This window comes from Notothenia rossii (assembly GCF_949606895.1).
Source record: "Notothenia rossii genome assembly, chromosome: 3".
NCBI lineage: Eukaryota > Metazoa > Chordata > Actinopteri > Perciformes > Nototheniidae > Notothenia > Notothenia rossii.
Genome location: NC_136901.1, coordinates 57,551,455 through 57,565,786, shown reverse-complemented (window position 1 = coordinate 57,565,786; position 14,332 = coordinate 57,551,455). Strand labels below are relative to the sequence as shown.

At 41.5% G+C, this 14,332-nt stretch overlaps 1 protein-coding gene across 4 annotated transcripts; it reads left to right on the top strand.

Annotated features, from left to right (window-relative positions):
- Positions 1–8,520: 8,520 nt before the first annotated feature.
- Positions 8,521–12,440, top strand: LOC307032264 (zinc finger MYM-type protein 1-like). 4 transcript variants are annotated; one of them, XM_079670120.1, is made up of 5 exons: positions 8,521–8,833; positions 9,376–9,459; positions 9,558–9,659; positions 9,785–9,871; positions 10,166–12,440. In XM_079670120.1, the coding sequence occupies exon 5, from the start codon at positions 10,769–10,771 to the stop codon at positions 12,371–12,373; it is 1,605 nt and encodes a 534-aa protein (XP_079526246.1). In that variant the 5' UTR covers positions 8,521–8,833; positions 9,376–9,459; positions 9,558–9,659; positions 9,785–9,871; positions 10,166–10,768; the 3' UTR covers positions 12,374–12,440. The 4 variants fall into 4 exon arrangements, with proteins under 4 accessions (XP_079526246.1, XP_079526245.1, XP_079526248.1 ...); XM_079670119.1 differs by having other exon boundaries at positions 8,521–9,459; positions 10,120–12,440; XM_079670122.1 differs by lacking the exon at positions 10,166–12,440 and having other exon boundaries at positions 9,785–10,111.
- Positions 12,441–14,332: the final 1,892 nt, after the last annotated feature.

The following is a 14,332-nucleotide window of genomic DNA, read 5'->3' as shown; positions in this document are numbered from 1 at the left end:
GAGCATCTAGGTAGCAGCCTGCTAGGTCTGATAATGCTAGCTAGCTAGCGGGCTAGGGACCGATGAGCAGGAAAGAGCCAGCAGGTAGGAGATGACAACACAAAGATCTGTGTCGATTCGATATAGAGATGTTGCTATTTTTGCTGATAACTGACGTTTCAAAAGTAGAGAGCCAGACAGGAGAGGTTCTGGTCTGGACTAAAGAACAATATTTGGGGCGGAGGAGCGGCGAACAAACAACGCCAGCATCCTCGGCGACCCGGGAAAACTTCTCTCTACATATCAAACATACCGGTAAACCAGCATCGTTTGCTGTGAAAGCATATAACTCTGTCCACGCAGAATTAAATCCTGTGTTCCTCCGGTACTTTTCTTTCATTTATCAATAGTTCGCTCATCGAGCCGGGGGTCAGGCTATTCACCCGCAGGAAAAGGCGCTGGCGCGGGACCGTAGCAGGATGTGACGCATATTTTTGTTGACCTAATTAAAATCGTTTTGTTTTTTATTTATGTGTCACAGTATCACCTCAAAATACAAGATACGAAACATTTTCAACCATGCAACAAAATATAAATAGTCCGACAAATACTTTTATTTTATTTCCTTCTTATTTTTGTCTAAGCTCAAGGGAGCCAGAGCAGAGGGCTTAAAGGGCTGCATGCGGCTCGAGGGCCGCGGGTTGCCGACCCCTGCAGTAGGTGAAAGCTTGAATAGTGAGGTCAAGCGCAGTACCCATAGAGTCCAGTAGAGGGCGGAACCTGTGAGAGATATAACATCTATTTCTAGGAGTTGATTAACAGATAACATACAGTGGGGCAAACAAGTATTTAGTCAGCCACCAATTATGCAAGTTCTCTCACTTAAAAAGATGAGAGAGGCCTGTAATTTTCATCCTAGGTATACCTCAACTATGAGAGACAGAACGAGAAAAAGAAATCCAGAAAATCACATTGTCTGATCTTTAAAGAATTTATTTGCAAATTATGGTGGAAAAATAAGTATTTGGTCACCTACAAACAAACAAGATTTCTGGCTCTCACAGACCTGTAACTTCTTCTTTAAGAGCCTCCTCTGTCCTCCACTTGTTAACTGTATTAATGGCACCTGATCCCAAACACACCGCCCGGGCAACGAAGGAGTGGCTTCGTAAGAAGCATTTCAAGGTCCTGGAGTGGCCTAGCCAGTCTCCAGATCTCAACCCCATAGAAAATCTTTGGAGGTAGTGGAAAGTCCGTGTTGCCCAGCGACAGCCCCAAAACATCACTGCTCTAGAGGAGATCTGCATGGAGGAATGGGCCAAAATACCAGCAACAGTGTGTGAAAACTTACAGAAAACGTTTGACCTCTGTCATTGCCAACAAAGGGTATACAAAGTATTGAGATGAACTTTTGTTATTGACCAAATACTTATTTTCCACCATAATTTGCAAATAAATTCTTTAAAAATCAGACAATGTGATTTTCTGGATTTTATTTTCTCATTTTGTCTCTCATAGTTGAGGTATACCTAGGATGAAAATTACAGGCCTCTCTAATCTTTTTAAGTGGGAGAACTTGCACAATTTGTGGCTGACTAAATACTTTTTTCCCCCACTGTATACATAATTAATTGTAATATACATTGACGGTCACATGTAACCAGAGGATAGTAATGTTGTGTGTACCTAACCCTTCTCGGAAAGATATGACCCTATTTTTTTCATTTTCAAGGATAATTTTTCCAATAAATGTATTTTATTTACAAGATGTTTCTATTTTGAGTTTTCTAAGTTGATAAGATAATAACTTTGTCCTTTATCTCTTCATTTTCCAGTTAATATTATAAACGGGATTTGATTTAGAGAACTATGCTCACATATTTCATAGTTCTCTATTAAGGAATTTCCCAAAAACCATGTATACCTTTCTATAATTAGAGAAAAGCAGAACCGTTAGTGGAACATCTCCTCAATGTTACTCCATCTTGTGTGTGAGCATTAAAGCATTACGTTCCCTAAATGTGCTGCAGCCCATTTCTTTTGATAGTTTTATGAATTAATGTTTTGTTCTTGGTTTGCTGCTGTTCCATAGGATTTCCAATTTAATAGAATCTCAATAATGTGCTCATGTTCAGGTTCATATCAGTATGTAGTGTGTGTCTCTACTGTGACATGTCTCCATGCTTTAATGTTCAAAAAGCTCTTTATTTGTCTCATACTGCCTGTGCTGCAGCACCTCTTTTCACCCTCTGTCTGAAACCAGAGCCCAGTCTGCTCTCATTGGTTAGCTGGCTGGCTCTGTTGTGATTGGTCAACCCCTCAGAGATGTCCCGCCCCTCAGCTTATCATGTACAATGTGTTGGAGCGCTAGCCAATAGAAGTGTGAGTGTTACATAGTGATATCACTCAGTTCCTGAAGTAAACAAAGGAGTCCGATCGTGGCGTTTCAGTGACTTCACCTTTTCTCTTACTTCTGAATCATTGACCTCTGACCCCTTCCTGTGTATCTCTTTGAATAGGCGTGTGCAGCTTGTGTCCCCCCCCATTTACTCAGTCTCAATGGCCATTGAAGTGGTGTGAGTCTGACCACTGATTAATATATTCAATCTTTGTCATTGTAGTATCCAACACTATAGTAATGTCCAAGCTCTCTCTGTGTGTGTGTGTGTGTGTGTGTGTGTGTGTGTGTGTGTGTGTGTGTGTGTGTGTGTGTGTGTGTGTGTGTGTGTGTGTGTGTGTGTGTGTGTGTGTGTGTGTGTGTGTGTGTGTGTGTGTGTGTGTGTGTGTGTGTGTGTGTGTGTGTGTGTGTGTGTGTTGGGGCATGGTCATTGAACGATGAACATAGGTTATCACAAGGTCACCACCTCAATTGCATTGCATGTGTTTGTGTGCGTGTCTGTATACGTGTGTGTGTGTGTGGCAGTGAGAGGAAGGAAGTGTAATCAGAGCATTAAGAAACAAGGCGTTTATTGAATAAATCCTGTGGTCATTAAGAGAACCCACAGCAGCCTCCTCCTCTCTGCGATGTCACCGTGACAACCAACTTTGGATGAATAACTAGGTACTTCCTCAGCACTCTGGGTGTTTCTCAAAGTCGAGGACGCTTCCTTGGTAGGACATGTCCTTCCAAGTCAGTTCCTTCAGAGGCTACGCAAGAATCCTTCCTGGCATTCGGAGAATGAAGAATGGAACAGGCTTGCAAGTGTGCAGGTGTGCGTCATATGAGAGGCCCCGCCTTAAATTGAACGCGATTCGTTTGAAGACTCATAACTCGAAGATGTACTTGAGTAACTGTATTTTGTAAAATGATCATCTCTCCAGGACAGAACCACTAAACTAACATAAAACGTTATCCTTCTGTTTGCAGCCTTGAGAAAGTCTTGGGGGATAAGTAGCCATAAGATAATCATAAAATCGCCATCACCAATCAATAATAACATTTGTATTCACATCATACTTGATGTCTGCAAACCTTTTTTACACATATTGGTACACATTGTAGCATAAACCACACATATCAACAAAAGAGGCAAAGTCAAAACAAAATATTTATTTAGGTGCAAAACGCTCTTAGGTCTCATTCACACCTAATAGTCCGCTTCCCTGGTGCACACCAGACCACAGTTTGTTCCATTGTTTCATTTTTCAGAAGGTTCGGTTTGCGTTCACATGGGCAAAACTCAAACGGACTATAAACTTTAAACACAAGTCATGTGCACATTTACTACGCCACTGAAGATACTTACATTTAAATGTTTACTGTCTGGATTCAGCCATTTTCCGCCAAAGATTTGGGAAATTGGTCCATGCGCAAAGCATTGTGGGGCTTTTAAGACAGCCGAGGATACACATGTGCATCCTCGAAATTCCCCGCAACGAAGGACTCAGTCCTTGGTAGAATTCCAAGGATCCTGTACATTGGAACAGTCCTTCGGCGGAATTCGATGATGTAGCATCCTTGAAATAGTGGCTCTGAAGGATCCTTCATTGACATTGAGAAACACCCTCTGTGTTACCGAAATACCTCATGACCACATCACTTCCTGTAAACTGGGGGCTTCTAATAGCCAGTTCAGTCTCTCAAGTGATGTTTATTTTTCATGGGTTTATTCTGAGAACCTGAATGTGTTTCGAGTTCAGATCTGTATTATTATAGAACAATTAACGGCACATAACTTGCTATAAGAACCTGAAGCATACAGCAATAACATAAGGCGCTTTCACACCAAGTACTTTGCTGTACTTAGTTCCCAGTACTTAGTTCATCAGAACTTCCGAGTAAATCGGCAGAACGCCGACACCTCCTTATCTCCACCGCTCCCATTTTTTTTTTGTGTTGCGATAAGTTAGTCTCTCTCTGTTGGTGCGCTGTGCTAATGCTAATGCTAATAATGTTAATGCCAGCAAATACAATGGCTGCTTCACATTACATTACATTACATTACATTGCATTTAGCTGACGCTTTTATCCAAAGCGACTTACAATAAGTGCATTCGACCAGGAAGACACAACCTTGAAGAAAACAGAATCATATAAGTAAGTACATCAGGTTTCATAGAGCCAAACATTTCAAGTGCTACTCAACTGGCTATAGATAAGCCAGTCCTTCATTAGTATATAATTGCTCTGTTAGAAGTTCTTTGTTAGTAATTCTATCGCTCGAAGTGGAGTCGAAAGAGATTAGTTTTCAGTCTACGCCGGAAGATGTGCAAGCTATCTGCTGTCCTGATTTCAATGGGGAGCTCATTCCACCATTTTGGAGCCAGGATAGCAAACCAACGTGTTTTTGCTGATGGGAACTTGGGTCCCCCTCGCAGTGAGGGTGCAGCGAGCTGTTTGGCTGATGCAGAGCGAAGTGCACGTGCTGGGGTGTACAGTTGAACCATGTCCTGGATGCAGGAAGGGCCAGATCCATTCGCAGCATGGTATGCAAGTACCAATGTTTTGAAGTGGATTCTAGCAGTTACTGGAAGCCAGTGAAGGGAGCGGAGGAGCGGCGTGGTGTGGGAACATTTTGGAAGGTTGAAGACCAGACGAGCCGCTGCATTCTGGATGAGCTGCTGAGGTCGGATGGCACATGCAGGTCGACCAGCCAGGAGGGAGTTGCAGTAGTCTGGACGAGAGCCTGGATCAGAACCTGTGTTGCTTTCTGGGACAGCTGGGGACGTATCCTCCTGATGTTGTAATGTGTGTATCTGCAGCAGCAGCGGGTTGTAGCAGCAATGTTTGCAGTGAAGGACAGTTTGTTATCTAGGATCACACCCAGAGTCCTTGCAGTCTGAGTCGGGGAAACAACAGAGGTACCGATGTTGATTGTTAGGTCAAGAGTGGGACAATCTTTTCCCGGAAGGAAAAGCAGTTCAGTCTTGTCAAGGTTGAGCTTGAGGTGATGAGCAGACATCCACTGAGAGATGTCAGCTAGACAAGCAGAGATGCGTGCGACGACCTGGGTCTCTGAGCGGGGAAAGGACATAATTAATTGGGAGTCGTCAACGTAGCAGTGGTACGAAAAACCATGCGGGCTAATGACTGATCCGAGCGAGTTTGTGTACAAGGAGAAAAGGAGGGGACCAAGAACAGAGCCCTGAGGGACCCCTGTACAGATGGAGCACTGAATTTCGGACTCCAGCTTACAGCTTCCTGCCTACGGCCTGCCAAAGACCAGTATAGAGGAATGTTAAGCCCTCTTACTATTTTCCAAGAGGGCGTTGCCAGATTTTCAATTTCAGGTTTTAACCAGGAGATGGCGCTTCATTCACAAATACAGAAAGACAAGTTTCATGGACTTTCAGTTGTGTTTTGAAGAGCATTTGAACACATCAATATTTTAGATCAACTAAAGTATATCTAATCTTGTAATTCAATAATATATAGTCTTTATATATTAAATAATCATAATTATAATGTAAATGTTTACATTACACTTCTTTATTTGTTATGCTCATACTTTAACCTTTACAATCGTTTGCTTTAATATGCAGTATATTTTTGTGTTTGCTTCTTCCTGCTCCCTTTCGGACACATACTGTATGATTTATTATTATTATTAATATGAAGATATTATTAAGATAAGATAAGATGTTGCTTTATTGATTGAACATTTTAGTTTAGAATGTGCTGTCCCACGGTAATTCAGAAGGCTCACAGGTCACATTCCGACCATTATTTAAAACAATAGGTGCTTTCACACCTTCTACAGTTTGATTTGTATAGAGGGAGCTCTGTCAGTTTTCGAATTACCCATTTGCTTTCGGGGAGCCCTATTTTTCAGAGCACATCCTGCTACTAAATATGTTACACGCACGCTCTGTTGACTGGCGCAGCAGCGCGGATGCGATCAATTGCTATAAAAACACTCTTCTACTAATACAGACGGTGTCACTATGCCGGCGGATGTGGCCGTTGTTGAAGCCTCTTCAGGCTCCGCATCGGCAGGCCTCTCCCTCGGTGTGGAGCTGTCAAACTCGACCCTAACGCCGCTTACAGCCGGCCAACTAAAAGTTGTTTTCCGTTCACGTTGTCATTTTTAGACTCCTTCGCTTCTTTGCTTGTGAATCCAAAAGCTGTGACGCTTGTCTGTTTTCGTTTTGCCATATTTTTTTATTACACAGCCAGAGTTAAAAAAATATCAATATGAACATTTCAAATACCGCGCCGGCATCACCGCCATAATCATAGCAACGTAAGTAAGAATGCAGCGCCGCCACATACAGATGGCAACACCCAGACATATTCACAAATATAAAACAAATATTCAGAAACTGTAATGAACAATAACTATTATTTATTTTAAGAACTGTTATTTACAGAAACTCAACATTTCTAATCTGTGTGACACAAATATGCACAACTGTTTTGGGCTCCCCCTATTTATCTCAAAGTCAGCCTTCAGGGGAGCTCCCTCCCTCTTCGGGGGAGCCAAGCTCCTCCTAGCTCCCCCCCATTTCGAACAGTGTCTGTGGCTGAATGGCCAGCGATTAGGTGCGGCGCATTTGTCATAGGTGATCAGAGCTAACTGCCTGCCGTCAGATTTCATTTAAAAAACAGATCTGGTTTTAAGACTATTTCTGCGCTCATAAAGAATGATAAGAATAAGAATAATGCGTATTGAACTGGTTTCATTAATTTGTGAGTTTATTTAATACTAGAACCGCCAATCGGGTCAATTTGTGTGATGTGTGTTGTGTGTGTGCAATGTAACTTTTTTTCAATAAAATATTAAAGTCTCCCAGTCCCTGACTTTTCCAGAAAGTGTGTCATGTAGCACCCTAGGTTGTTAAAAATTGCATTCTAATAGCGGGATTTGACAGGTTTAGGTAGGCCTATACAAAAACCTCTGGCGGTTCTAGTGTTAAGGTAATTAGGTACAGTAGAAGCCCTTTTTTTATCAGTAACGAATTTAGCAGTTGAACATAAAAGTCAACTAACTGAGGGTCACTTGCAATGACAGTGTTGTGTCTAACTGTAAGCTTGTCACTCAGAGTAACCTACCGTTAATTTAGCTGCTGGAGAAGAAAGATCAAGGGGGGAGGAGGGGAGAGAGCTGTGGTTGATGGGCCATTAGTTGTGTAAATACACAGCTGAGAGCTGCCGTTTCATTCAGACTGTTTAAAAAACTGTAACAACGGACTATTTTTCTTAGCGGATGCATGTCAATTTAAATCAATACATACAAATATTTTTTAAATCAATACATACAACAATTTTTTTAATTAATAAAAGACATTTTCTAAATCCATAAAAGCATTTCAATTAATATTGGGAGTCATGTCGTTACTTTGTTGAGAATTTGGCCGTGTAATAAGCGGGATAATTTGCAGCGACTTGTTCCTTATGGGGAAAATAACACCCGTCATGTGTGTGTAGAGGTGTGTGTGGTTAAAACACTTTCATGAAGTGAAGGAATTTCCTTCTATAAAACAGCTGTGGGCAGCAGTGAGTGTCACGGACATGATTTCATAGATCAAGGCAGACTGGTGCACACACTCTCCTGTCCTGCCAGGCGACACGCCCGTTCTAAGCCGTGTCCCTCACTCCTCACATCCCAAGCATCCCCACAAGTGTATTATGTTGTTACATCGTTTCAGATGTTATGTTTCAGTTGTGCTCTGTCTATGTTCAGTGATGCAAACTTGTCACCTTTCGGCGAAATTCGCCGTTTTGAATCCAAAATAAGTCGTGTGTGTGATTCATGTAGATCTGCAATACAAATATTTTTGGGGTTTGGGGGGGGCTGGGACCCGGAGTAATCTGCGGCCGTGAGCTGTTATGTGCCATCATGACACGCATGGTGTTCTTTTTTTATATATATTATAATGAAGTACGAGCTGTGTGCTCGAGTCTTCCTGCCTGTCGGCTCTGCTCATGGATGTATAATAAGGCTCTGCTGCTCCGAGATGATGGTCTAGCTTCAGCAGCTACATTACCTACGGGCAGGGGCGGAGCTTCCTACAGGCAATATAGGCGGTTGCCTAGAGCACCACCCAGAGGGGGGCGCCAAAAATTGCAACAATTTTTTTTTTTTTTTTTTTTTTTTTTTTTTTTGCTTGGCGCAGTTTTGGCGCCCCCCCTCTATATCTGCAACCATTATTCTTACATAAAAAAAAAATTCTAACATAAGGGAAAATGAGCCAAAAATCTAAAACGGTCGGTCGGAGAGCCTCGGCTTTAGGTGTTCACAGTCAGAACATGCTAGAGCGCTGTGCATTGATGGGTATCGGTCAAGTGTTTATCAAATTGAGCGTTGAGGAAAGAAAGACTAACGTTAGAGAACTATGAAGAGGCAAAAGCCATCTGGGGCGCAGTATAAAAACAGAAGAAAAGAAGAAGAAGAGAAACGTGCCAAGGTGAAAGGTATGCAATTTTGATTGTATTGTCAACATTAGCGAATGGATCATGTAATCTTGCTAGTTAGCCAAGCCAACGTTAGCTAGCCAGCGTTTGTTATTGCCATTCAGTCGAAACTGTCATAAGGCTATTTTCTTTGTGTCATGAAATAGAAATATTAGTAATAAAAACAATGTTAGTTTTGGTGTAGCGAGCTAGCCAGTGTGGTGGAATGTTAGTTAGTTGGTAACGTTAGCTAACGTTAAGTTTACCTCAGAAAGCACATTGACTATCCGAGTCAAACATTTGCCAAATTCAACCCTGTCATAATGTGCGCTAACGTTAGCTAACTAGCTCAGTGGTTCTCAACTCCAGTCCTGTTGAATGTTTTCGTTCCAACCCAGAACTAACACACCTGATTCAACTGTTCTAATAAGATAGGCATAGCTCTTGATTAGTTGAATCAGACCTGTCAGGCTGTCCTAATGCTTACTAACTAAATAATAGCTACATTTAACAAATGGAAATGATTCAATGTTGATAATACACATTTTGTTATATCATTTTAGATTCACTTTTAAAATATCTGGGACCATCTGCTGCATCAGTTGACAAGGAACCGCCATGCACCTCAGCTGTGCCGGCTTCCTCAGGTAAGTGCAATGTGTCAATTGATGTTCCTGATGATAAATAATTGAATGTGAAATCCAGTCAATATATTTGCTCTTGTGTGTTCTTTCTATATTTATAGACCTAGAACCACATGAAGGAACGTCAGAACAGCAAGCTGCTCATCCTGATGAGATGACCACTGATTCCACCCTGCCACTGACCACTGTGTCTGTTTGTTCTGGTGAGTACAATATGTCAATAGATGTTCCTGATGTGATGATAAATAATTGAATGTAAAAATGACTGTCGTGCCATTTCTAATCCAGCCAATATATTTGCTCTTGTGTGTTCTCTATATATGTATAGGCCCAGAACCACTGCAAGGAACGTCAGAACAGCCTGCTGCATCTCATCCTGATTGCACCACAGATTCCACCCATACACTCTTCTCAGGTGTGTGCCTGATGAATGTAAAGATGTTTAGCTATAAACCTAATTGTCCTCATGCTTTCAAATAATTGCTTTCTGTTTTTATTTACATTTTACACACTGTCCCAACCTTTTTGGAATTGGGGTTGTGTGTGTGTGTGTGTGTGTGTGTGTGTGTGTGTGTGTGTGTGTGTGTGTGTGTGTGTGTGTGTGTGTGTGTGTGTGTGTGTGTGTGTGTGTGTGTGTGTGTGTGTGTGTGTGTGTGTGTGAAGATATTGTGAATATGAGGTGAGAAAATGTGCTTCACATGCCCTCCAGATGCAGCAAAGACAGACGATCCACTACCAACCGATCCTGCTGACTGCCCTTCACATCTCACAGACACAATGAGGACAGAGTTTGTTCGGAGAGGACCATATCAGATAACACCTGATTTCATTTTCCCAAGGAGAGATGATGGGAGAAGTTGCCACCACCAGTACTTCAGCAGGACCTTAGTAAATGGAGAAAGGATCAAAAGAAGTTGGGTGACATATTCAAAAAAGAAGAACAGTCTTTTTTGTTTTTGTTGTCAACTTTTATCTCCAAAACAAATTCATTTAACAAATGCAGGACTGTCGGATTGGAAAAATGCAAGTGCTGCTTTGACCAGCCATGAAAATAGTCCGGAACACCTGAACAATTTGGCGTCATGGAAAGAATTGGCAGTTCGATTAAAACAAGGTACAACAATAGACAAACAAGAGCAGGCCCTCCTTGAGGCAGAGAAGAGTCGGTGGAGAGCAGTGCTGACACGACTGGTTGCTATTGTACAGTCTCTGGCAGGGCGAAATATGGCATTGAGAGGAAAGACAGAAATACTCTCCTTCAAATGGAAACTTTTTGAAAGAGGTTGAGCTTTTGGCGCAGTTTGACCCAGTGATGAAAGACCACATCCACAAGATTAAAAGTCAAACATCCCACCACAGCTACTTGGGCAAAACCATTCAGAATGAGTTGATTGAATGCATCAGTGGAAAGATTCTATCAACAATAGTGCAAGAAATAAAGAAATGCAAGTACTTTTCCCTCATTTTAGATTGCACCCCGGATGTTAGCCACACTGAACAGCTGTCAGTAGTCATCAGAATTGTGACACTGGAAGAAGACCCCCAGATTAAAGAGCACTTCATGGGATTCCTAGTAGCAGAGGAGTCCACTGGTGAAAGTTTGTCCGCCCTGATTTGGAAGAGGCTGGAGGAGTTGCAGATTGCCTTTGATGACTGCAGAGGACAGTCATATGACAACGGCGCAAATATGAGAGGGAAGAACAAGGGAGTACAGGCCAGGCTACTGCAGTTGAACCCAAGAGCTTTGTTTGTGCCTTGTGGGGCACATACACTCAATTTGGTCATTGCTGATGCTGCCAAAAGCTCCAAAGATGCCATATCATTTTTTGGCATTGTGCAGAAGCTATACTGCCTGTTTTCTGCCTCTACACAGAGATGGGCCATCCTCAAGAAACAAGTCAACCTTTCACTCAAAATGTGGTCAGAAACCAGATGGGAGAGCAGAGTGAAAGCTGTGGAGCCTCTGCGATATGAAGCCGCAGCTGTGAGAGAGACACTGCTTGAGGTGAGAAACCAGGCCAAAGACCCAATCATCAGGATTGAAGCCCAGTCTCTGGCAGAAGAAGTGGGGTCATTCCGCTTTTCACTGTGCACAGTGGTCTGGTATGACATGTTAAGTCAAATTCAGCAGGTGAGCAAAGTCCTGCAGTCCCAAACAATGCAAGTGGATGTAGCAGTAAGTCTACTGAAAAAGACTGAAAAAGCTCTCAAATCCTACAGAGCCACAGGCTTTGTGGCTGCACAAACATCAGCCAAGGACATGTGTGAAGACATGAATGTGGATGCAGTCCTTGTGCAAAAGCGGCTGAAGTCAACAAAGAGGCACTTCTCATATGAGTCTCCTGATGAGCCATTGAGGAATGCCTTGCAAAATCTGGAGGTAACGTTCTTTAACGTGGTGGTAGATGCTGCAGTGTCAGCACAAAAGGAGAGGTTTACCACTCTTGAACATGTGCAAGACAAGTTTGGCATTCTGTACAACTTCCCAGACCTGCCACACCAAGAGCTGATGAAGCAAGCAGAGGCACTTGCACACACCTTAAGCCATGGAGGGCAATCTGATTTGGATGGGAAGGAGCTGGCTCAGGAGTTGGAAAATGTACCTGACTTGCCATCAAAGAGCATGACAACTCTTGAGTTGTTGAAATTCATACATACAAAGCAGCTCACCGAAATATATCCCAACTTGTGTATTGCTCTGCGGATCAGTGCAACGCTACCAGTAACAGTAGCTTCAGCCGAGAGGAGTTTTTCCAAATTAAAACTCTTGAAAACATACCTGAGGTCCACCATGGCTCAAGAACGCCTCAGTGGTCTGGCTGTAATCAGTATTAACCATGAGGTTGGTGGTCAGATTTCATATGATGATGTGATTGATGACTTTGCAGCGAGGAAGGCCAGAAGGATTGCACTGTAAATGGAAACCAGTAGGAGCTAATATGTAGGCCAACCTTGTGTGATGATAGGGAGTGGAATGTAAATAGTTCTTGAGACAAAGTGAATTTGTAATTGTTATGTATTTGTTTGTTTATTTAGCATATTATATTTTGATTATTTGACATGTGTAACATATTTTACAATACATAATTTTCACGTTATTTTATTGTTTGTTATTGTTATTATTATTATTGTTTGTTAGCTAAGTTGTTTGTTTTAATTCTTTAGTGTGCACTTTACATTTCTTCTTAATTTTCTTTGAAAGCAAATTTGCACATTCTTTTATTGTTTGTTATTGATATTATTATTGTTTGTTAGCTAAGTTGTTTATTTGTTTTAATTCTTTAGTGTGCACTTTACATTTATTCTTAGCTCTTGTTCTTGCTTGTAATAAATAAAGCTGCAGTACTTTACTGTATAACTGTTAAGATGTTTTGATATTTTTTTTGGGGGGGGCGCAGTGGTGAAGCTCGCCTAGGGCACCAAATGTGCTAGGTCCGCCCCTGCCTACGGATGCGTTCGTTAATATTAACTGTGCGTCCGGAGTCACTGTGGCACAGACTGGACCGCTGGTGAACAGCTGTTAGAACGGGCTGTTCAGGTGTTCAGAGCAGAGCTCCCGGTCGGAGCGGCAGAGCGTGATGTGAACTGAAAAGTTTTTCTGTGGCAATATTATTTAAGGAATCGTTGAGCTAGCTAGCTAGCTTACATTGTCACTATCTGCTAAAGTTAGCTTTAGCCTTCTATTTCTAATAGTTTTTTTCATAGGCTATAAACAGAGGTGGTATAAGTATATATATTGTAGGCCTACTTGAGTAAAAGTAGAAGTACTCAGATCTTGTACTTGAGTAAAAGTAGAAGTACTCAGGTCTTGTACTTGAGTAAAAGTAGAAGTACTCCGATCTTGTACTTGAGTAAAAGTAGAAGCACACAGATATTGTACTAGAGTAAAAGTAGAAGTACTCAAATCTTGTACTTGAGTAAAAGTAGAAGCACACAGATCTTGTACTAGAGTAAAAGTAGAAGTACTCAAATCTTGTACTTGAGTAAAAGTAGAAGCACTCAGGTCTTGTACTTGAGTAAAAGTAGAAGCACACAGATCTTGTACTAGAGTAAAAGTAGAAGTACTCAGGTCTTGTACTTGAGTAAAAGTAATCGTCCCAGAGTGTAGGAATACTCTGTTACAGTAAAAGTCCTGCATTCAAAATGTTCCTCAAGTAAAAGTAGAAAAGTATTATCATCAAAATATAGTGAAAGTAGCGACAGTAAAAGTAGTCATTGTGCAGATTGGTCCATTTCAGAATAATAGATATGATATGTTTTATAATGATTGATCATGAAAGTGTTCTCAAAGCTGCTAAAGGTGCAGCTAGTTTGAATGACTTTGTATACTGCAGGGTAGCTTGTGGATTTACTCCAGGTGGAACTAAAGTCTGATTTAACACTTGATTATACTTCACTTAATTAATCCAGATCTGTGAAGTAACTAAAGGTATTAAATACATTTAGTGGAGTCAAAGTACACCATGTACCTCTGAACTGTAGTGGAGTAGAAGAACAAAGTAGCAAAACATTGAAATACTTAAATAAAGTACAAGTATCTCAAAATTGTGCCCAAGTATAGTACTTGTTGAGTTTATGAACTTAGTTACTTTACACCATGTGGCTATAAAGATAAAAAGACTTAAGCCTTGCACAGAGGCCTGAAAATACATTTTCAAAATGCTCAACAGTGCTGCCAAAATTATAAACTGACTGCTACACAATTTGAAATAAATGCTTTTATATATTTCTATTATGTGACTCTTTGGCGTTTCTGTTATTATTAACACTGCTGCTTTAGTTGTTCTGACTGCTAAAATCCTCTGTCATTCCGTGGGGTGGGGGGTGGGGGAGCCGGGGGCTCGGATCCTTGTCACCTTTTTCATACCTGATGAGT

Excerpts from the sequence above, each read along its gene's own strand:
- LOC307032264 (XM_079670120.1), top strand. The coding sequence starts at position 10,769 with ATGAAAGACCACATCCACAAGATTAAAAGTCAAACATCCCACCACAGC.